Below are 24,101 nucleotides of genomic sequence, written 5' to 3'. Positions count from 1 at the left end.
TCAAGGAAAAACCTTGAAAAACACCCTCTGTTTTTCTAAAAACACAACTGTTATCATAGCATTACATTGTTTTGTACACCATTTTGCTTCTTTCACTTACTGTATCTTAGAAGTCATTCTATACCCACCATCACCCACCATCTTGGCAGCTTCCTCTGAGAAGTGCCACAAGAGGCCAAGTAAGTGGCTCTGGGGACAGATGGCACCACCCACCTGTGAGACTCTGGGTTACTTAATTTTCTGTGCCTTATTTTCTTTATTTATAAAATGGCAACAATACTAAAGGTACTTACCTCAAAGGGTTATGGGAGGATTAAATGAGTTAAATCCAGTTAGAACAATCAAAACACAGCCCAGCAGATAGTAAGCATTCAGTAGATCTTAGCTATTTTCATTACCATAATTTATTTTACTGATTCTCTATTGATATTGATGTTGATATTGATATTAGGAACAATGCTGCAATGAACAACCTGGTACATCTGCCTGTGCAGGGCCATTCTGAGGCTTTCCAGAACATTATTTTCTCTTAGAGGCTCTACTTCATAGCATATTAAACACAATTCCATGTATCCACATCCCACAAAAATATAATGGTCGTGGTATACAGTTTTCAAAAGTAGTTTTAAATCTTGCTTTTGAAGTTGGCTGAACAAAAGTGACAATATGGGGCATTCCTATCCCATTCACAATCCTGTGGGAAAGCATCCGATATTTCACCATTAAGTATGATGTTTGCTGTAGATATATAATACAGACCCTTTATCAGATTAAAGACTTTCCCTTCTATTCCTAGTTTTCTAAGAATTTCCATCAAGAAAGATATTAATCTTTATCGACTACATTTTCCTGCCACCACCTACTAAGATGACCATATGCTTTTTTTTTTTTTTTTTTTTTTTTTTTTTTTTTTTTTTGAGATAGAGTCTTACTCTGTCGCCCAGGAGTGGAATGGCAATAATCTCAGTGACTGCAACCTCCGCCTCCTGGATTTAAGCCATTCTTGTGCCTCAGCCTCCCAAGTAGCTGGGGGTTACAGGCGTGCACCACCACGCCCAGCTGATTTTTGTATTTTTAGTAGAGATGGGGTTTCGCCATGGTGACCAGAGTGGTCTTGAACTCCTGGCCTCCAGTGATCCACCTACCTTGGCCTCCCAAAGTGCTGGGATTACAGGCATAAGCCATTGTACCCGGCCGACCATATTCTTTTTATACCTTTGTTAATGTGGTGAATTACTCTGGTTGGCTTCAATAGTTAAAACCACCTTCCATTCCTGGAATAAACCCAACATGACATGATCTTTTTCATGTGTCTCTGAATAAGGTTTTCCAAGATTTTGTTCAGGATTTTTGCAAAGAGGTTCGTGAGAAAGACCTTTTAATTTTCTTGTCTATTAATGTTCTTGCAACTATTAGGGATCAAAGCTATGCTGACCTCTTTCCTAGTCTCTGAATTTACGTAAGATTGACATTATTTCTTCCTTAAATGTTTGGGAGGTTTCATGGTGAAGCCATAAGGCCCTGGCATTTCTTTTAAGGAAAAGATATAAATTATAGGTGATTGAGATTTTCTACTACCCTCTCCTATGTAAGTTTAGCACGTTACATTTTTCTAAGATTTTGACCATTTCATCAATATTTTCTAATTTATAGCACAAAGTAGTAATATATAATATTCTCTTACTATTGCTTTAATAATTATGAAATCTTTAGTGATGTACCCATTTACAAATTCCTGATACAGGTAATTTTGCATTAGCTTTTCTTGTCAGATGTTTTGAATTTTAATAGTCTTTTAAAAGAACAAACTCCATGCAGAACTCCTTTAAATAGTCTTCACTGCAAGTATCCTAGGAAAAAACATCTGGTTTTGTTGGACTGAAAGCATCTTTCTTTTGTGTTCACCTTTGAAGGGTATTTTCACCAGGTACAGCACTTTGAAGCATATTTTCATGAGGTAAAAGAAAGCAGGTGTTTTCTTTCAGCATTTTGCAGATGCCATTGCATTGTCTTCAGGGCTTCCATCATTCTTCTTGAGAAGAAAGATGTCAGTTTTGCTCTTGCTCCTTGGACATTAAGGTGTCTTTTTTCTTTTGGGTGCTTTTAGGATGCTTTCTCTTTCATTTCCAGCAGTTTTAACCTCATGTGTCTGGGTGGTTTTCTTTGTACTTATCTCACTTGGGGTTCTTATTGTTTCTTGAATCTGGGCTTGACATCTTTTATCAGTTTTGGAAATTCTTGAACATTATCCCTTCCAATATCGCTTCTGCTCTTTTTCTCCCCTTTTGGGGACTCCAATTACACATGAGATTTTTTTATCCCATCCCATATGTTTCTTATGTCCTTTTCTCTATTTCCTATCCTTTTTCTCTGTGCTTCAGTTCAGATATTTATACTGACTTGTCTTCAGTTCTTTAAGCCTCTCTTAAACTGTTTAAGCTACAGCTAAACTTTATTGAGTCTTTAATTCAGGTATTTTATTTTTAAGTCATAAAATCTCTAACAGATTCTTTTTTATACATTGTGGTTTTCTGCTGAAATTCTCTACCTTGTCACTTATTTTGTTGACAGCATTAATCTCAGTTGTTTTAGGGTCTATGTCTAATAATATCAATATCTGAATCTTCTGTGTCTGTTTCTATTGTCTATTTTTTCTCTTGGCTTTTCATCATTTGGTATTATCTATTTGTATGCCTGGTTTTTTGTTTTATTTTATTTTATTTTAAGATGGAGTCTTGCTCTGTTGCCCAGGCTGGAATGCAGTGGCGCGATCTCAGCTTACCACAACCTCTGCCTCCTGGGTTCAAGTGATTCTCCTGCCTCAGCCTCCTGAGTGGCTGGGACAACAGGCACACACCACCATGCCCAGTTGATTTTTGTATTTTTAGTAGAGATGGGGTTTCACTATGTTGGCCACCCTGGTCTCGAACTCCTGACCTCGTGATCTGCCTGCTTCAGCCTCCCAAAATGCTAGGATTACAGGCATGAGCCACTGCACCTGGCCATGGCTGGTATTGTTTAAAGTTACTATATAACATTGTATTTTTTAAAATGTGGCTATAATTTAAGGATCTAGATGGTGTAATTGTCCTCCAGAGAGTATTTACTTCTGCTTCCAGAAGGCAGTTAAGATAGGGGAAGAATATCTAAATCCAAACCCATGTTTCTATGGGTTTTAAGACTGAACAAATAAAAGACTTCCTTAAGATATTTAGGGAAAATATTTTAATCATCTAATAGCTAGAAAAGACATTTTAAGGCAGAAAACAAAACAAAATCTTAAAACACAACACAAAAATGTAAAATTTCTCTTCAGTAAAAGATAACTATTAATATGACATTAAAAGATAAAAAAGGTAATACAATTACATATGAAAAATGTTAAAAAGCACAATATATCAATACTTCTTACAAAACATAAACAGACTAACACTTCAAAAGAAAAGCAGGCAAAGTATGTAAGTTTCCACACCGACACACAAAAGATAATGGCCTATAATCATACGAAGAAGTGCTCCACCTTACTGATAAAGTAAAACAAGATATTATTGTTCATCTACTTGATCTTCAAAAATTATAGACAGTGTCAAAATTCTTGGAAAATAGTACTGTAAGCGGGAGGGCAAACTGAAGGGCAATGTCTCTATCAAGTTTTTCGACATGCTGGAACAGGTCAAATACATTTCCTTTTCTAGGACTACATTTTCCTTTACTAGGAATCAATTTGTAGAAGATCTCAAGACGGGCTCACTCAACTCCATCCTCATCTCCTTGTAGGGTGACTTATTGAACTATAAGGGACTGGGAAGCTAAAGGGTGTATTTGGCAAACTCCTTTAAAGCTTGGCTCATCAAGTGGCCTAGCTTCTGTCAAACAGGCCCCCTCTCAGAGGATCTGGAAGGTGCAAGGGAGTGTAAGGCTTCCCTTCTGCAGCTTCTCCTGGTAAACATGGCTGGGAGGGCATTCGCTGTTCTGTGGCAGGGGAGCAGAGGTTCTGGGGTCTGTTCCATCGTTTTCTGGTCAGTATGGGGCAGGCACAGAGTGTGCTTTTCTGGCATGGACTGCACCTGTGGCAGTGTAGTCACGAGGCTGATCCTAGATCTTGGTAGCAGTGGCAGTCCTGGGTAAGCACCTAGAGAAAGACTTCCCGATTCTGGCAGAAACAGAAGTTCCTTTAATGGGCCAACTTTCAGATGCTCTGGGAACCTTTCCTGGAAGCTCAGTGCAGCCTAGACCTTTCTCCAGCCCTCAGTACCAAAATCCCTGTATTAAATTCCTTTCTGCTTAACTACAGTCATCTCTGATATTTACAAATGAATCTTGATATACCCTTATTTAAAAAGCAGCCCCTTAAGTGGTCAAAAATTTGTATCAGTATCTTCACTGTATTATTTTTTGTAATAAGTTAAATCCAAGAAAACCTAACTTCTATCAGTAGAACAGTGGCTAAATAAATCACCACATATTATGTAATCTTTTATAAAAAGAATCATTTCTGCAAATATTAAAATTTGAAAACATATTCCTTCATTCATTTAATATTTATTGAACTTCTACTATAATGTGACCATGTGCCAACCAGTGTTACAGACAAGAGATAAAACAGCAAGCAAAATGAACAAAAATATCTGACCTCATGAAGCTTACCTTCCGATGATAAAGTGAAATAAGTATTGGAATAATGCATAGTGTAATCCAATTTACAAAACACATACTCTACACACACACATACACACACGGACACTAATATGTGTAAAGAAAAACATCTAGAGGGATACACAGCAAACCATAAGCAGTGGTTATTTCTGGGGCTCATTTACCTGCATTGGAGAGACAGCAGCTGCTGGAGCAGTCCTCACTGGTATCCCACTTAGGGGACTTCTGGGGGTCTTATGGACAGAAATATTCTGTCCAGCTCCACCTGCCAAGAAAAAACATGGGAACATTTATATGTTGTTCCACTTCAAAATAGCATATAGTTGTTCCTGATTTCTTGTTACTTTTTTTGGTGGCTTAAGGAGTATCCGTGTTAGTGTAATATTTACTCTATTATCCTTTTCTTCTCCGGACTAGAGCTGCATTGGGGAAACAAGAAGGGAAGATTTAGCTGAGTGGAGGTCAGTCTTAGATGAAGGATAGCTGAGCAAAAAGAAACTGTATAAATAATGAGATGCCTAGAGAAGGAAGGAACAGAAAAGTTCTTGTACAAATTGTTAATTCATTTCCTGTCTTCACAGACATGAAAGGCTTTCATGTCTTTGAATATGTAGAGTCTTAATCTAATTTAGGTGCAAACAATTTTAGCAGAGACAACCAGGTACATCCTAGGATTAACTTTTACTACAGTCTCCCAATACAATGGCATGTTTGTTGCACTCTGGAGAAGAAAGATATTGTTACTGTAGACAGATGCACATTCTGTTTCTTCTATTTGCTATGTTTATGTGTACAGTATATGTATGAAGTATAGCTACGCATCTTTCTCATATAGGAAGATAAGCATGACTAAAGGGGAATTGTGAGACCATCGGACAACACCAGGAAAAGCTGGGAACACACCTAGATCAGGAGTGACAGATTAGCACAGGTGCTCACGTACAAGACCAGGTAGAAAAACGTCTAGCAGGTTGCAAGATGGGGATGGCCAGGGGTGCCTACAAGAGGGCCAGGTGCACAGATGTGATGTCTCGTTTCCTAGGAGATGAAGTCTCCAGCTGACCCTCATAATTCTCATGAGATGACAAAAAGGCAAATAGTAGTGACCTGAATTTAATGGCTATGAGAGGCAGAAAAGAAAGGTAGCAAGGCAGGAACTGGATGGAAGGAAGCGGTAGAGAGGAAGAGGCTGCATTTGTGTTATTCATGAGCCAGGCTCTCCATCAGTGCCTCCCTGGAGCCTCAGCCAGGCTCCTGCATGCAGTGGCTGCACGTGGTAGGACCTGGAAAGCGCCCTTGTGGTTGTAACAACATAGGGCCAGGGTGGAGTAGAGATAGTAGACATATCAAATGTCGGGCCAAAGTTTGAATTTGGAGCTTTGCTTATAGAAAAAATGATTAAATACCTGGGCGTCCCAAGTCAAATGACTTGATAAGTGACTTAACGGTGGTTGCCGACTCTGGGGGTGTTGGAGATGTTCTGCTAACACAGACACCAGGCCACCGACCAGCAGCATCGACCTCAGAGGACTCTGGCTCTTCATCCACAGGTCTGCATGGCAAAGAGCAAATCAGATTGAAAAGGTGGAGGACATCCCCATGGGAGAAAAAGACACAGAGGAAAACAGAACTGATGTGGAGAAAATAAATGAAGCTGGAAGGGAAATTCTGAATTTAACATCCTGTTTTCTCTACCAGTTTGCATCTTTAGGAAATAATGTAGGCATTGCTCTCAATTTTTAGAAGAGCTGTTTTCTTGGGAAATGGTCAGAAATAATTATTTTTATATGTAGAGTGACTTGATATTAGCTCTAAATAAAAAGTGTGTATGGCTACTCTGCAAATTGTGCATTTTTTGTGAAAAAATGCAAATGTTATTGACCATAAATATTTCACCTACTGTCAATGGTGAATGCAGTGGACCGGCTGCCGACATGTGCTCCAAGCCCCATGCAGTACACAGAGTTTGGAAAGATGAAATCTCACAGCTCTCCTACAGCTGGGATTTTGGGTGTGATTTAAGTTCCACCAATCAGAAAGACTTGGGCAAGACCTGGAGTGGGACCTGAATCAGAGGAAGAGAGGCAGGGCACCGGGCATTCACTATGTAGACAGAGACTGTAGCAGAGACAAGATGCTATGGTGCTGGCAACTGTGGTGGCAGCTTTCCAACTGGGTGGGCAGCTTTCTGAAGTTAAGGCTCCTGTCCTGGTGGAGGGAGCAGGTTCCCTGGTGGTCCAGTTGTGTGTGGAGACTTTGGGAGCTGCTCCTGGAAGCTCAGCCCTCCCAACAGTTCTGCAAACCATTTAACACCTTTCTGCCTAAGCCAACGAGAGTGCAATCCATTATACACAACAGAATCCTGATTCAGACACTCTGACTTCTAAGCATAAGAATGGTAACAGCACTCTAAAATCACACTGCAATTCTGCATGAGGTGAAGCTCCTGCTCTCACCCAAGTTTCCTGGTGTGTTCTTCATGAGGCTTCTAGACTCATAGAAAGCATTCTATGATAGATCATTGACCCAATCCTCAATCCTCTCAATGCATGGCTTCCTCATCTAGGGGACTTTGGCATGTCATGTGATCTACCTGTGAAGGAGCCAAGACAAGAACTCCCAACCTTCTCATTGCTAAATCACTGCTCTCTTCATTGTATCATATTGCCACAGCTGTTTTGCAAGATGACTAATTTATGATAATAGTTCAAACAGAATGTTTCTGGAAGTATATTTCAATAAGGTCAGTGGAAGTTTAAAATAAATCAGTAAATAAAAGTTATTTACTGATCATTTTCAAATTAATCTAGCTACTACTCATAAGCTTCTCCAGTTGAATTTATTTGTCTTTAATTCTCTAAGCTTTCTTCTGTTGCTCTGTAAATAACATGAATAGAATAAATTTAAGAGAAACAGAACTTAAAACAGTTAAACCACACTGCCTTACAATCTTCACTCCACAGTCCCTTCTTATGAGTGAAAGAAAAAATCAGTAAACTGAAAACTTCATTGGAAGAAACTATCAGGCACTTCAGAAATTGTAGGAGGTTGGGTTTTTAAAATAATTTTTAAATAATTTTATTGAGAGGAACTGGTTTTCATACTTTCCCATACAATAAAATCAGGTGGCAAAAATGCAGAAAGAAAAAGAAATCAAGTTAGGTTTGAGCAGAAAATAATTTCCTCTGTCTGTGCTAGCCATTCTCATGAAGGTCATCAACAAACAAAATGGGCCACCTTTTTTTTTTTCTGAGACAGAGTCTCGCTCTGTCGCCCAGGCTGGAGTGCAGTGGTGTAATCTTGGCTCACTGCAACCTCTACCTCCCAGGTTCAAGCGATTCTAATGCCTCAGCCTCCTGAGTAGCTAGCTGGGACTACAGGCAAGCACCAGCACACTTCGCTAATCTTTCGTATTTTTTTTTTTAGTAGAGATGGGGTTTCGCCATGTTGCCCAGGCTGGTCTCAACCTCCTGAGCTCAGACAATCTGCCTGCCTTGGCCTCCCAAAGTGCCAGGATTACAGGCATGAGCCACTGCGCCTGGCCACCTTCTTACCAGTCCATTTAAATGACTCAGTACCAAAGGCCTCCAAGGACAATCATTTTAAATAATTCATTTTACATTTCATTCTTTGATAATTTAATAAGAACAAAATGGAGACGCCTACATTCTGCTGAGGTTATTCCTTTCAGTTATCTAAATTTATCTGCAATTCAAAATATCAAATGATAAATTTAAAAAGCAAGGCCACAAGAATCAATTACCTCAGGCTTCAGGTATCCAAAGATGGTATTTCAAACACTAAGTCTACTTGGCCAGAACAATAAGAGTCAGTATGAGAAAACCCTGTATAATTTGAGAAGAGAAATACCCACTGTGTTATACAACAGTGGTATGTGTGTGTGTGTCTGTGTGTCTCTGTGTGTGTGTGTGAGGGATTCACAAAACATAGCCTGAATTGAATAACCAAAGAAAATGGTTATTAAGAATGCTATTGGCTTATTAGTATGTACTTAAATCATAAATGAGGTTGAAAATCCTTACACCAGCCTATTTTAGAATTGGCTGGGATCAATTAGTAACAGCCTCAGCCATAAATGAAGTCTTACATTTCCTCTGTTCCAAGGAAGAATAAAAACTCTGTATTCTATAATGAATATTAAGAAATATGTAAGTATACAGCCAGGTATGTCTTAGCATTAAATAAAAGAAAAACTGCAAGGTACCACTACTGGAGAAACACTTGTTCAAGGCTTGCTACTGCCTCTAAGGCTGATGTTAGGTTCTAAAGTCTACCTGCAAAGTAACAATCACACATGTAGTCAAATAAACCATAAGAATAACTTGAGTCACTCAAAAGTACATGCTTTTGTAAACATGACTGTTTACAAACACACCAACTCTCCAGAAGTCTCACATACTTGCATTCCCTCCAGCATTTCATGATTGGCTCTTTCTTCAGTTACATCACAGATTAAATAGCTGCTTAGTGTTTAGGGGCCATGCTTAAAACAACAAAAATGAAGCACGTATTCTACCTGCTCCCAGCATATAAAACTAGGATAATAATCGATAATTTCAGCAAAACAAATATGAATGTGTATAACTCTACTGTATATGCCAAGCACAGTACCATGTGTCTTAAAAGCATTATCTAATTTAATTTTCAACAAAACTAGATATCATTATCCCTTATTTTAGAGGAAAATTTGACCATGGTCACATGATTCATGAATGGTGAAACTGGGGTGCAAATCCAGCTCTGGCCACGCATTTCTCAAATTTTCTATAATGCATAAATGTTCTGTGAGAGATATACAAGGTTCTAGAAATAATACTGATGGTATTTCTTCCTAAATTTTAAGTACATTTAAAAAATACTACCAAGTTATTTCAGTGTTCCTATCTTTATACAATAATCTGCTCTTAAAAGGCGGCAACCCATACTAGAGAACAACAGTTGCAGGCCAGATACTAGAGAACAACAGTTGCAGGCCAGACCGCCTGATGCTGTGTCACACACAGCAGGTGATGCACACTCCATAAGCAGACAGTGTCTCCATGGAGCACAGCAAGGCGCATGGCCCTCCTCACTGAATGTCGGTCTGCCTTCCATGCCTCACCTTGTCATTTAAGCACATATACATATATGTCTCTAATTATTTCCCTTTAAAACTTTTATTTAACCTCTCTAATTTGCTGCTTTCCTTGTTATGTTAGAGAACAGAGTTTTCAAATGTCAGTCATGGTCTACAGCATTTACTTCCTAAAAACAGCACTTTATGTCATTGTTCATTCTGATCCAGGAACAGGTGAGCTCCTGTACATGATGATTTTTAAAGTATTCAAAGGTTAACTCCATTTGGGTAGTGTTGTATGGCACCACTGCTACCTTCACAATTGGCAGATTAATATTTGTGAAGAGGGCAGGTCGCATGTCAACCACATGCTCACGCCTGCCGGTCTCTTTACTGAACACCTGAACAAAGCCCAACCCCAGGTCTTTCAGTTAATCTCCCAAGACTCCCCTCTGCCCATCTAGTTTTGGACTATTCACCTGAAGTTTTTTACTTTTATGCCCTGCCTCTGTGCCTTTGCTCATTCTATGCCCTTGCCTGGAATGTAATTTTTTCTAAATACTTATTTTGCATAAAACAAATCTAACAGAAGTTTTTCACTCTATTTGAAGACAGAAATTACGAAGTACTTTGTCTCTTAAGTGTCAAACAATATCTTCTAAATTTCACTTTCAAATTTCAGTAAAAGCATATATAACAATAAAAACAAACAGGATAAGAAAGTAATTTGAACACCAGCATCATAATCTACAAATTCCAACAATAAGAATCAAATAGTAAAAGTCCTGTAGTCGAGTATCATTGACGTGGCTTAGATTTTGAAGAATTTCTGCAAATAGAGAGTACACGGTCGGGGGAATGAAAATACAATACCAAGGGCTTTCCCCCAATTCCCTTCCAAAGAAAATGGAGATACGGGAAAACCCCAACTAATGTCCCCCACCCTAGAGGGCCAAGGCTGGAGAGGAGCATGAGAAGCCCAGAGACATGCACGGCATTTTGGCAAAGGATCAGGAACAAGAAGAATTTACATCCGAGAAGGCCAAGGTTGGTTTACCCTAGGCATAAAGGGCAGTAGTGACAAGGGGCAGGACAGGAAGAGCCACAGTGTGCACCTAAAATGGATGAGGGGCACACAAAGAGATCCAGAGAGCTGGCTCTGCGTTCCAGGCTCACCAGGCAGAGAAGAAACTGGGTACAGGTGAATTTCCCAACTAGGCACTCACCCTTCTCTACTCTACCTGGGCTTCTGTACCTCCAAGTATGTAATATAAATGTACCTTCAAGAGCCTCCCAACACATTTAAGTCATGAGAAGAAGATCAGAAGCACTGTCAGGCAAAGGCAGTGGATCTGAGCAGAATCCAGACACGGACCTGGGGCAAACGTCAGGCCCTGCCACACCTGGATCTGCTTCAGCAAGAGAAGGTGACAGGCAAAATCATGCCCTGCTCGATGCAAACAGTTCATAATACAAAGTGAAGGGGAAACTGCACTCAAGAGAGGACTGGCGTTTGTAAATTCATGACTGGAAACAGAGTTCAACACTGATACTGTCTGCCTTAAAATTCAATAAAATAAAAATTTTAAATGAAAGGATGAGTTAAAAGTAATATAAGCAATCTAATAATCTATGAGTATTTTAAAGCAGAGCTAACTCAAAAGAGAAAGAAATGGGAGCACATCTAGGGCAGGTCTCTCTGAATGTGGATGACATAAACCATGTAAAGGTGGGATTTCAATTCAGTGGACAAAGGATGACTCTGGTAATAAACAGTGCTACCCAGTGGGAGAAAAAGAACCACACCTCACATCAGATTAAATAAAGAGAGGTGGATCAAATGGCCTGCATGTGTGTGCATCAAGTAGATGAAGACATTTAATAGCACATTTGTATAATACTGGGGAGAAGGAATCTTAAAAAAAAGAATAAAGGAAAACACTAACAGTTTACATAAAAATATAAAATTTTCTATGATAAAGATAAAGCCATATCACATGAAAAATATGATAAAGGCTCATAATATAGGGGATACAACCACATCCCTAATAAAATACTGACTTATAAGCTGATGAGAAAAAAACAATCAGCTCAGTGAAAAAGCAGGGAAAAGTTGCAAAACTAGTAATTCTTAGAAGAGAAAATGCAGTGGTTAGTAAACATACAAAGATGTACTTAGAAAGGGCTGGGCATGGTGGCTCATGGCTGTAATCCCTGCACTTTGGGAGGCTGAGTTGGGAGGATCACTTGAGCCCAGGAGTTCGATACCAGTCTCTCTGCGCAACACAGTGAGACCTCGTGTCTACAAAAAAAAAAAAAAAAAAAAAATTAGCTGGACATGGTGGTGTGCCCCTGTAGTCCCAGCTACTCAGGAGGCTGGGGTGGGAGGACTGCTCAAGTCCAGGAGGTTGAGGCTGCAGTGAGCCATGACTGTACCACTGCACTGCAGCCTAGGTGACAGAGTGAGGCCCTGTCTTTAAAAAAAAAAAAAAACAAAAAAAAACTCAGCGAAATGCAAATTAAAGTGCTAATAAGATAGTATTTTTTTATTATCCTATTGGCAAAAATATGATCAAGGCTCTCCACCACTGCTCAGGATGTATACAGATGGGCATGTTCAAGAGTGAAATGTCACAGCACTCAGGTGAGTAATTGGAGACATCTATTAAAATAAAAATGTGCATATACTTTAGAGCAGCAATAGTATTTTGAAAAACCCATTCTATAAAAATAAAACCACAACTACATAGGACTATATGAATAAGGACTGCTATTATAGCATTACTCATAAAAAAAAATTATAACTTTGTTGTGCATTAGTAAGACAATATTTTAATATTCCAGGACATATCCTTCCTATGGAAGGTCATGTTGCTCTTAAAATAAGATAGATTTCTATGTATTGACCTGGAAGGATGCCTATGATATGATAAAATAAAAAGTAAAGGTGCAGAGTACTGAAAATAATATAATCCAATTTTTATTAAAAATATAAAAATGAACCCTATACATATTCATGAGTAAAGAAAAATGTACACACTGTTAACACTGATTTCCTCACAGATGGTACTGAGGGAGAAGAAAGATTAATATTTTTCTTCACATGTCTCCATTTTGTTATTAGTATACCTAAATAATACTTCATAATTAAGAAAAAATCCAATACATTAAATCATCAATCTATTCATATTTAAATGTCAACAAAACACATCTAGACTTTAAGTCCATGCTATATTTTCTGAGACCCTAGAGTTTTAAAAATTTATGCAAAATTAGCATTTTTACTCCATGCCCTTTTGTTCTACTAATGAAATTGTTCATATTCCATGTCAACCTCCTATTTACAACTTACATCCAGCTTTTTTCTACCTCAAATTCTAGTTACTTGATGTGACTTTGAAGTTCTGAAACTGTTTTCAGAAAAAAATGTAGAACAAAACGACATAAAGGCCCTGCAGAAACGTAGCTAAAACTAAGCAGCAGACGCTTCTATATAATAACATGTTTATTTTGCACTTCATAAATGCTTACAGATAAAAATATTCAACAGTACCTAACGACAGGTCAAAATATAGGGTGCAAACACAGCAGCAGTGCCTTTTAAGTTGAAGTTGCAGTTTTCTTATTGTTTATATTTGAAAACATCCAGCAAATGAATTTTAAATAATCCTAAGAACTCTGAATCTGAGGTAAAGAGTGCCCAAAATATAAATTTCAGTCCTATTCACAAGTATCTAAGTTATTTTTACAGAGAAGACCCCAATGTCTCTTCTCACGCCAAGCTAATTTTTCTAATGATTCTGTGCTGTCCAGTTTGACACCCCAAAAGATCTTCCTGAGTTTAAAGAGCATTCCTGTTCCTAATTTTCCTTTTATTAGACAGTAACTTTTGTCTTGTCTCATCCTTTGGATAACGTCACTAATGGCTCCATGCTGTGTACACTGTGAACCAGTTCCTCATGTGAGGATTGCAGAAGGTTTCTGCCTGATGGAGGTTGCTGAACTGGATTTGGCTCTTCACAAACACACATATTTCCAGAAGTTTAAAATCACATTTTGAATTGTGTATCACTCTGATTTGAACACTAAGTTTCTGGGGTGAGTTTCATCCATGAAACTTTGGTGTAGTTGTCATTCAATCGTTTTCCATTAGATTTCTATTGCCATTGTCACCGTGCTTACCTATCCGGCTTAATAACATCCTTTATGATCAAACTTCTACTTATGTTTAACCCAACAAGATTCTGGAAATCAACCCAAAGCTTGGAGGCACCTTGTTTCAGACGAGGTAATGAAGTCAAGACTCCGAGTGAAGGGGCTCAATCAAGACCCCACAGAAGGGGCCGGACATGGGGTCTCAAGCCTGTAATCCCAGCACTTTGGGAGGCTGAGGCGGCCAGATCACTTGAGGTCAAGAGTTCAAGACCAGCCTGACCAACATGGTGAAATTGCATCTCTACTAAAAATACAAAATTAGCCAGGCGTGACGGCACGTGCCTGTAATCCCAGCTACTTGGGAGGCCAAGGCAGGAGAATAGCTTAAACCCAGGAAGCGGAGCTTGCAATGAGCCAAGATCGCACCACTGCACTCTAGCCTGGGCAACAAGAGTAAAGTTCCAACTCGCCGAACCTTCTGACTTCTTCGGAATGTGACATCACACAGATGGCTTCCTATTTTGCCTTGAATAATGTGAATTCCAAGATGATCAGACACCACGATCAAAAGGAAGCAGAGAAATGAACACCAAAAAGTAGAACTTGGGCCTTAGGTTCTGGGTGCGGTGGCTCATGTCTGTAATCCCAGCACTTTGGGAGGCTGAGGTGGGGATCACCTGAGGTCAGGAGTTCGAGACCAGCCTGGTCAACATGGTGAAACCCCATCTCTACTAACAATACAAAAATTAGCTGGGCGTGGTGGCAGGTGCCTGTAATTCCAGCTACTTGGAAGGCTGAGGCAAGAGAATCATTTGAACCCAGGAGGCAGAGGTTGCAGTGAGCCGAGATCACACCATTGCACTCCAGCCTGGGCAACAAGAGTGAAACTCTGTCTCAAAAAACAACAACAACAACAACAACAACAAAAAAAAAACAAAAAAAAAACAAAAGAACTCGGGCCTGCGCTGTACTCAGCTCTGCATCTGCTCTGCCATTGCGCCCTTTTCAGCACTCCAGCTGCAAATAACTTTTCATAAGACTTGTACTTTGTTTTTTTCAGAACTTCATTTTATTCTCCAAATAAAAGACAGCTCAATCTTCTGAGGAAAAGTAAAAAGAGGGAAACATCATCTTTGATCATGCAGTGAGCTGATCCCAAAATGTGGACAAAAAGCAGAGACTCGACGGCAATGACTCTGAGAAACAGAGAATGTCACAAGGAGACAACTAGGCTCTTTATAAAGAGGCAATTTCTCCTCTACACATTCCCCCTTTCATCTAGAGATGGCTGCGGCTCCCAATCATGGCAAGAGCTGGGCTGTCTTTCTTCCACCAAATGCTCTGCTAGCTGACAGAGCCCAGGGAGCTGTGAAAATAGAAACGGGAGGGAGAGGCTGTAAAGGAGTTACCTAAGGCAATACAGTCTTAGTTCACAAATGCAAGAATGTCCAGCTTACACTGTCCCACAGGGAAAAGCTAATGTCCAGGATAGGCCAACAGATTTTAAGTCCCACTGTTCCCATTTTTTGGAAGCCAAAGGTTTTCAGACATAAAAAAAAAAAAAAAGCCAGACTGCAAATGCCTGTGCTAGGCTCCTTCCACCAGAACTTCTCCAGCAAAGAACTGTGTGGTGAAGCAGAGATGTCCAGGATGAACACCATAGGCCCCTCCAGAATTTACAGAGGCTCATGCTTCTCTCTACTGTCAAGGCCAAAAACCTTCTTGCTTTTATAACTGCAACCTAAAAATCTTAAAGGCCTAAGGGAAGCTTATGTCCACATTGTTGAAATCTGTAAAATCAGGGGTCAGAGAACAGGGAGGCAGACACAGCTCTTTAGAATTACAGACTGTGTGTCTAATGTCATAAATGTACATTTAAACTATGAAAAAAAGAGTAGTAGGTGAGTGAACAGATAATGCTAGCTGGAATAAGAGCACATTGAGAGGACCAGGTTCTGCATCACGGGCCAAATTAAATGCTGGAGACCCCTGTCCATCATGCCGTCATGGGTGCTAAGGTGAGGTCTGTTCAGAAACTGCTTAAGAATCCTCAGGAGAACAGCCCCCCTCCACCTGGGAGAGGGGCTCAGTATCAGAGCATCTGTGGCAAGACAGCTGGAAAAGGGACCTTAAAGAATCTCTACCTCCAACTTCCGCCCCTCCCCTCTCCATGGTAGCTGGAGAACACATGCTGAGCGGCTGTGACCCATTAGAGCCATCAGAGCAACACAGAGGGCAGCACAGGCACACACAGTGACACTTAGGCTGACACGGATGTGCACACATGGAGTTAAGCCAATTCCAGTGGAGTCTGCACGTGCTGTGCTGCCACACTGCTCACCTCCAAGAGGGGACAATGCAAGAATTTGTGGTACAGGCAAAATGAAACACATTTGAATCACAGACATTCTATTTAGAAACCAACAGCATTAATTAGGCACAGATGTTAAGTGTGTTTAATTATCTCTTTTAAAGACGTTTTCCATGGATGTTTATTGGTGTTATATGACAAACACAGTAAGAATCAGATAAGTCACCCTAAAAGTAATGGCATTTGCTGTTTCAGAACAAGAGAAACAAATGCCACAAACACAGAGGTCTTTCCCTGATGCTGCTTGAGAAGCCTGTGCCATGCGCTGCTCACGAACCATGTCTTTCATTAGAAAGCTTGTATGCGGCACAATATATCATTACATTGAGCTGCCTGTGTTTTTTCTGTTTTTGCCAGGTCCCAGGACTCAACTTTTCAGCAAAAAGATGTGACGGGTTCATTTCAGTGAGAGTTTTCATTTCAAAGCCTTTTTCTCAATTGGTAGTTTTCAAAACAGGGAGGAGCCAGAGCTGAAAAAGTTATTATCTTTTCATCTATTACATTATATGTGTCCAATGAAACAGATCACTTTTAGGTCCCTAAAAACACACTGGCTTGTTCACATTTCTGGAAGAGAAAGAGCAGGCTCCCAAGCCACAACTAAGATATGGAGACGCCACTGTGTCAAAGAGGTTCAAGGTATTGCACCAGAATAACTCTAAAGCTGGCACTGGAGTTTCTTACTCTCCCACCAGGGAAAGGTCAGCTAACCAACCAGTCCAGAGAACAGCAGAGCTTAAAGAGACCTCAAAAACGATCCCCTCTTCCCACCTCTTTTAACAGAGGCAAGAGGCAGGGCTGAGAATGAGATGTTACTGGTTGGCTGCAAACATGACACTGGGAATGAGATATTGCTGGTTGACTGCAAAGATGAGGCTACCGCCTTCCTTCCCCACATACCTTAACATCAGTTATTCTGACTCTGAAATAAAAATATCTGTGAAAGTGTAACAGGACTGAAGATCATGGATGAGTTAGATAATATCCCACTGTTTAGTTACTGAGTTCCAGCAATGAATGCTGGTTTGCGTTTCTGCCCAGGTGCTTCATCTTGTGCTTATCAGCCTGGCTGCAACCAACCCTGTGAGTGCCCACGGACACAAACAGAGCTTAAGAACCAGGTAATCTCATGTCTGGATCCAGGTGCTTTTTGGGTGATCTTACCTTCTCTCAGTTGTCCTTGAGGACCTCGTCAGAGAATGCTCTGCAAGTTCTTTGGCTGTGGCTGAACCAAGAATGACTTTTGAGTTCTCACTAATGACTGTCAAAGTCAAATTGAGTTTCAATCAAGAACTCATTCAGTCAAGATGGAAACACTAGGTGGCTTCCAGAGCTTTGAGGGTGTGAGTTGGTTTCAAGTCTTGCTCATGGGGTAGGTGCTGGAAGTGGCTGAACCACCAGCGACTAACTGCCATATAGTCAACTCTTTAGAAGGGGCAGCTTGCCAGAGAAGTGCAAAATCAGACAAGAAACCAGCATCTCCAGCACTTGTCTGACTTCCTGCCAAATGCATTGACAGACAGAAACGTTCTGATGCCTGATTTCAGTACCATGACATGTTCTCATTGGTGTCCATTCTAAAATTTTGAAATGTTTTTTGATAAGGGATTAAACTGTTAGATTGGGAGGTAGGTTTGCAAATCACTGGAAAATCAAAAAAGAAACATTCTGTGCTTAAAAAAAAAAGGTGACGTTAAGATTGAAGATGCAGGATGCAGCATAGGGAGTCCTAAACTGGCAGGACGTATGCGGAGATTTCCTAGAATATCAGGGTTCACGCTGCACGGTCTGGCCTGTGTCTCAGAATATACATAAGAAACATGGCATCTCATAGAAGAACCTGGCCTGTGTCTCAGAGTATACGTAAGAAACACAGCATCTCATACAAGAACCTATTCAGGGCCACCATAGAAACTCAGGACTTGTCTTTTACCATTTATCATTAAAATAACGTACATGTGAAGCAACACAAGTTCTGACTCGGATTTTCTTCCAATGACAGACAATAGGGAAGCAAGACAGAGGCAAACAAAACAAAAGCAGACACAGAGGCCACCCAGAACGGCCTCACTACTGTTTCAGTAGGGAACACTGTGAAACCTAGTTTTCCTATTCTCCCTCTACCTCCACTTAAAATTCACATCCTTTGGTGTCCAGAGGGAGAGCTCTGTCTATAAAGTAATGACCTTGTCTGGCGCATGTGTAGTCCCAGTTAGTCAGAAGGCTGAGGCAGAAGAATCTCCTGGGCTCAGTAGTTCGAGTCCAGCCTGGGCAACATAGTGAGACCCCCATCTCTAAAAATAAATAACTAAATAAAATAATGATCTCGATATTGATTTTTCAACAGTGAATTGTGGAGCTAGCTACATCTGATCTTCATCCTTCCCCAAAGGCCATTTTATGTAAAAGTTATAAACAAAGAAATAAGGAATTACTTGGAGCAGAATTGACAGGAGAATCACAGCTGAATTCTGAAAAATCTCCTCTTTCCAATGTCATGAAATTCATGATAACCAAACATCAGATCAAAAGGCTCAGGAGCTAGCCACTGATCTTGGAAACATGTAAACACTAGGGCCACCTGATCAACATTCAAAACCCAGGAAATCTGATCTAAAAAGACTATGTTTGATATTTGAGAGACACCTAAAAATTCAAAATCATTTCCTAATATCCAAGAATCTCAAAGTTAAGGACACTGATTCCTCATTGGGTAAATATAATATTAGCTAAAGCAAAAAATGCTGTTTATAAATTTGTCTGTAAACCATCTAAATTTCAGATAATAATTAACATTGCATTCACTTTGGGAATACCTTCCTCTTAAATGTCACTGTTAGTAGAGCTCCCTGGGCTGATACACTGTGTGCTTCTCCCCATCAAGAGCAGAAGGGAATGTCACACATCAGCCAAATGCATGTTTTCTACTCTCACCCTTTTTTAATAAAGTAGGTTATGTCAAGGCCTTCTGACGTAGCTCATGGGTGTTCTCAATAAGCAGGCACATCCTTGGGCCCAGAGGAATGTGTCCTTCTCCGGCGGCTCCTCCCCTTGGGAGTGATTCCAGCTTCTCCCACTGCATGGGAGTGACCTGTACAAGGTGGTGGATTCGTATTTATTAGTGTGCACTCCCCTGCATTAATAAATACTAAGATTCAAGGAGCATTCTAGACAGGACTTCTATTCTTTAAGCCTAGCAGGATACTTGGCTAGAACTGGCCCTTCATATGTAAGTGAGGAGCTTAGCAGCCTCTTATGCTGCAGCATGGCAGGGACTGGGTACTGTACAGAATGTTCCTAGTGGTAAGGTGGTGCTAGTAATTCAGGGTGATCTCAGAAAGGAAATAGCAGAACCTGGCACAGACATGAAGAGTCCCATCCCCACCAGGGAGCCCCATACATAGTGATTGAGAAGCAAGCACGGCCCTGGTGCCCACCAGACTCACGGAGGGGCGGCTCTGCTGGTGACCACCCTGCCGTGGCCCTGCACATCCCCCAGCTCCTTCTGCAACCGGGCATTCTTCTCCTCCTCCTCCAGCAGTTTCCTCTTCACGGTGCGCAGCTCCTGCTGGGCCTCACACTTGATGTCATTGGCCACCACCACTGCGGTCTGCAGATCCGCCTGGAACCGCCTCCATTCCTCAGTCTCCTCCTGAAAATGTCAGAGCCCATCCCTATGTCAGACACCTGCCAGGGCCAGTGCCTGGGCAGGGACCCCAGAGTCCCCGTGTTGGTCACCAAGAAAAAAATGCCAGCAGTGCTTGGTGAGGCCCTGCTTACACGGTGGCTCACTGCTAGGAAAAGGCACTGGTGGAATTACACCTTCAGGTTATGAGAATTCTCCATCCTGACACCAAATGACTCCTTTGATTTTACTTCCTGCCAACAAGAATTTACAGTTCCAGGGCCCACCATGCCGTGGAAACGTTCCAAGAGAAAGCAGGATAGAGTGATCGATCCACACCTTGGAGGGGGTAATTTATAGGAAGATGGTGGTGAAGGCTCCCACCCACATCTCACCTTCATCTGCTTGGTCAGAGTCTTCAGCTGCCTCTCCAGGTCTGACTTCTGTTCCTCCAGCTTGATCACATTACCTAGAAATAAATAATTCAGACAGGGCTTAGAAAAGCTGTGAGACTCTTAAGAGAAGATACGCTAGGTAGCAAAGAAAGGGGCAGCTCCAGATGCCACAACAGGCATCCAAATCCATCCATTCTACTCTAAATGCAACTTTTAGCAATTTCAATTTACCCTGTAAACCAGGGAATGGACACAAGAGCCTCCTCTGAGATAGAGAACAGGATGATCTGGAAAATATGTGATGTGTATTGAGGTTACAGTCTCAGCAGACAGAATGCACAACCAAATAGCAGCACTACGGGAAGAGGCCTCCATGGCCATGCACACTTGCACACCGAGTCCGGCCTCCCTCGCACTCACACACAATCGTCCTAAGTGTCCTTTATTGCTGTGAGATAGAGGCTTTCACATAACAGAGCACATGAATGCTTATTCCTCCTGTGATTTGTAAAGCACTTTCTAGAGTCGTGGGTCTCAATCACAGTTAAGCCTCTAAATCACTGGTGAAGCTTTTCAAAAGCACCGATGTTCTAGTCCCACACTCCAGACACCTGGAGGCAGAATCTCCAAGGGCAGACAGAACCCGGGGATGTGTGCATTTAACATCTTCCCAGGTGGCTTGCCTGCCTCTCCCTACTTAAGGACACCTGCAGCCCCTTGTTCTCCTCGCCTCCAATTCTCTCCATATGGCTATCAGAGTCATTCGAGTTTAAATCTGATGGTGTCAGTCACCAAGCTGAAATTCCTCAATAGGTCCTCATGCTCTAACCTAGAGCATTAGCTTTCTATGAAGGATGCAAATCAGAATCACCAGAGTAGGCTAAAAAGATGCTGTGGGCAGGTCCTACCCCAGCAGTTCTAGTTCTAGTGGGACTGAGAGTTTGTGTCTGGAATCAATGCTGCACAGTAGAAAACACTCCCTAATTTCCTTTTATTTTCCAGTCCATTCCTTTCCCATCAGGATCTTATAGGAAGAAGTGATTGGTCTAGGCTGGATTTATGTGTCCCTAGGTCTCTGTGCAAAAACATATCTTAACAATACCTCAATATCCTTTTAAAAAGTTTAAAAGTTTTTCAGAAGATGGCTTGCATTGTTGTCAGTCTTGGATATATGATGATATAACCACAGGCATGTGTCTAAATTTTGCTGTGGACATTAATTATACACTGGTTTTCTTAGTGTGTCTGTGCTGACTTTTAAGGATTTAGGGACAATACAACCCTATTTTCAACAGCAAAATATCACAAAAACAAAAACAAAACAAAACAGAACTTGTCTTGACTTTTCTTCTCAATCATGGTGCTGGGTTTGGAAGGATACACTGATGATGATGGCGTCCAGGTTTTCAGTTGTATCCTGAGAACAGCCTGGATGGCACTGACACTGAACGCTGAGGTTCCACAGTTCTACTGCGTGTCATGTTCAAGGAGAAATGGGGCAGGTGCTGTCAACTGTCACTCTAACCAACTAGTCAATGTCTGAAATACATAGTCAATTCTAATAATCATGGTAGTTGCAGAGAGTTGCCATGCACACCAAATCAGCAAACACTGAACTATTGTCTCTAGGAAAAATACAGGTTAGGTTCCTGCAAGCCTCTGGTCACAACATTCTCATCAACTAAAATGCCATTTGCATTATATAGACGTATCTGCCAATGTCTCTATAAACAAGCCAGGCTCATCAACCATGGAAACCCACTCTTTCCTTTTTTCCTCTTCCTGAATAACACTTAGCAAGTATTTTTAAATTCTTCTTCAGCCTCCTGAGCTGAAGAACCTGCCCTGCCTGCAACGTTAACCTTTCTCACACTTTATGGCCTTTTGAAACTTGGGAGCCAACCAGCACTAGCCAAGAAGGGGTTAACATTTTCCTGACCCTGGGTGATGTGAACAAATATTGCTTTGGTTTTCAGCCACACAACAATATTGCCCACAGCTTTTTAAAACTGGCTGTCATCTCACAAATCCATGAATTTGGCTGCTTTAGCACATCGCTTTAGCATGTCTCAGGGCAGCCTTATATACATATTGTCAAACTTCTTCTCCCTTTCTCTGATGCACCGTATTGGGCTTTTTTGTTTGGTTTTTTTATTTTTTAGAGATGCAGTCTTGCTCTATTGCCCAGGCTGGAGTGCAGTGGCACAATCTTGGTTCACTGCAGTCTCAGCCTTTCAGGCTCAAGGGATCCTCCCGCCTCAGCCTCCAGAGAAGCTGGGACTAAAGGCATGCGCCACCACACGTGGCTAGTTTTTATTTTATTTTATTTTTTTGTCAAGACAGGGTCTCACTATGTTGCCCAGGCTGGTCTCGAACTCCTGGGCTCAATCGATCCTCCTGCCTCAGTCTCCCAAAGTGCTGAGATTACAGGGATGAGGTCACTGCACTTAGCCTGATGCGCTTTGTTGTTGATTCAATAACACCGAACTCACGCACAACGGGACAAGAGCTTGCGTCTGCATGAAGCTTCCCTAATACACGTGTTTTCTCTGTAGGTGCATCTCAACCTCACTGTGCTTGGGGACAGTGGACAGCACTGCAGCACTGCACTCAGGGCCATTTTAAACAGCAAAGTCACCAAAAACAAAAGCACAAAAATGTTAAAAGCATGGTATTAAGCAGACTGTAAAAAAGACACATGTACAGTATGAGAAGGCCAAGTGTCTCTGTCTGACCTGAGTTGGGAACATAAGCACTGGATGACACAACCTTTTCACTTCTCTGTGCATGTCTGAAAATGACTGTGGAAGTGCTCTGTGTATTGGTTTTGGGGTTAAAATACGTTTTATCAAGCAGATGAATTCACCAATGTGAAATCTGTGAATAAGGAGGATCGACTGCATGGGGTAAGGAACTTCTCAGGCAACTGACCAAGCTATTCTTAGTAATGGCTGGTGTGACTAAATGCTTTGTGCATTAAATCTTTTGTTACAAAAGAAAACACATTAGATGTGATAATTTGGTAAGGCTTATTTGGACAAAGAAGGTAATGTTTAATCTCTTTTAAAAATTTCTTTCCCAATTCAAAGCAAACTATGAGTTCATAAATAAGCCATATGCTGATGTCTCTTCAGCAACTAAGTGGCAAACATCTAGAAGTTACTTGATATCCTACCACCAATGGGACACATGCGGGAATTGTTTTCTCCCTTAGACCAAGAGCACACATTGTTCATCCACTCTGACACCTATCATCCATCTCTGTCAGATACAAGAGATAACACAGTGTCAGTACTTGATGACTGGCAAGCAATTTCTTCTGAATAACCTTCTCCTACCCTGCAGAATATCCTTAGGAAGGGTCCCTGTGAACTCTCACAGTCACAGCTAAAGTATCCTAACATGTGGCCTTCAAGCTGATCAGGCTGCCTGGAGACAGCAGCAGTAGCATGGCTCACACAAAACACATACAGCACAGCCAAAAAAACATTTGCAGCTGAATACGGTGGCTCACACCTGTAATCCCAGTGCTTTGAGAGGCCAGGAGGATCACCTGAGCCCAGGAGTTTGAGGCTGCAGTGAGCTACAACTGCACCACTGCACTCCAGCCAGGGTGATAGAGCAAGACCTCTAAAAAAAACAAAATGAAAAGCATTTCTATTTTTCGCAATCACCTACACACTGCTGACTCATGTTCAACAGTCTTTTCTTCTGTCATCCCAGTTTTCAACTGCTGTAATCATTGATCTCTTAATCTCTAGTTTTTAAACTAGAGACTAATGATTGTTTCTTAGGTGACGTTCTTCCTAGGAGATTACAGCA

General features: G+C 41.1%; 1 protein-coding gene across 18 annotated transcripts in view; it reads right to left on the bottom strand.

The window, feature by feature from the left end:
- SPECC1 (sperm antigen with calponin homology and coiled-coil domains 1) overlaps positions 1 to 24,101 on the bottom strand; it is a 313,351-nt gene that overhangs the window by 66,547 nt on the left and 222,703 nt on the right. For 13 of the 18 annotated variants that reach the window (XM_063599215.1, XM_063599212.1, XM_063599216.1 and 10 more), the window contains 4 exons: positions 20,280 to 20,353; positions 19,706 to 19,911; positions 6,063 to 6,208; positions 4,821 to 4,921 (listed from right to left, as the gene is read on the bottom strand). In XM_063599215.1, coding sequence (XP_063455285.1) covers positions 4,821 to 4,921; positions 6,063 to 6,208; positions 19,706 to 19,911; positions 20,280 to 20,353 — 527 coding nt within the window. Of the gene's footprint in view, positions 1 to 4,820; positions 4,922 to 6,062; positions 6,209 to 12,691; positions 15,255 to 19,705; positions 19,912 to 20,279; positions 20,354 to 24,101 lie in introns of those variants that run through there. The other 5 variants (XM_055101224.2, XM_057300237.2, XM_057300238.2 and 2 more) reach the window with 1 other exon arrangement.

This window comes from Pan paniscus, chromosome 19, assembly GCF_029289425.2.
Source record: "Pan paniscus chromosome 19, NHGRI_mPanPan1-v2.0_pri, whole genome shotgun sequence".
Classification (NCBI taxonomy): Eukaryota; Metazoa; Chordata; class Mammalia; order Primates; family Hominidae; genus Pan; species Pan paniscus.
The sequence above is the reverse complement of the archived record's forward strand: the minus strand, read 5'-3'. Positions and strand labels throughout refer to the sequence as shown.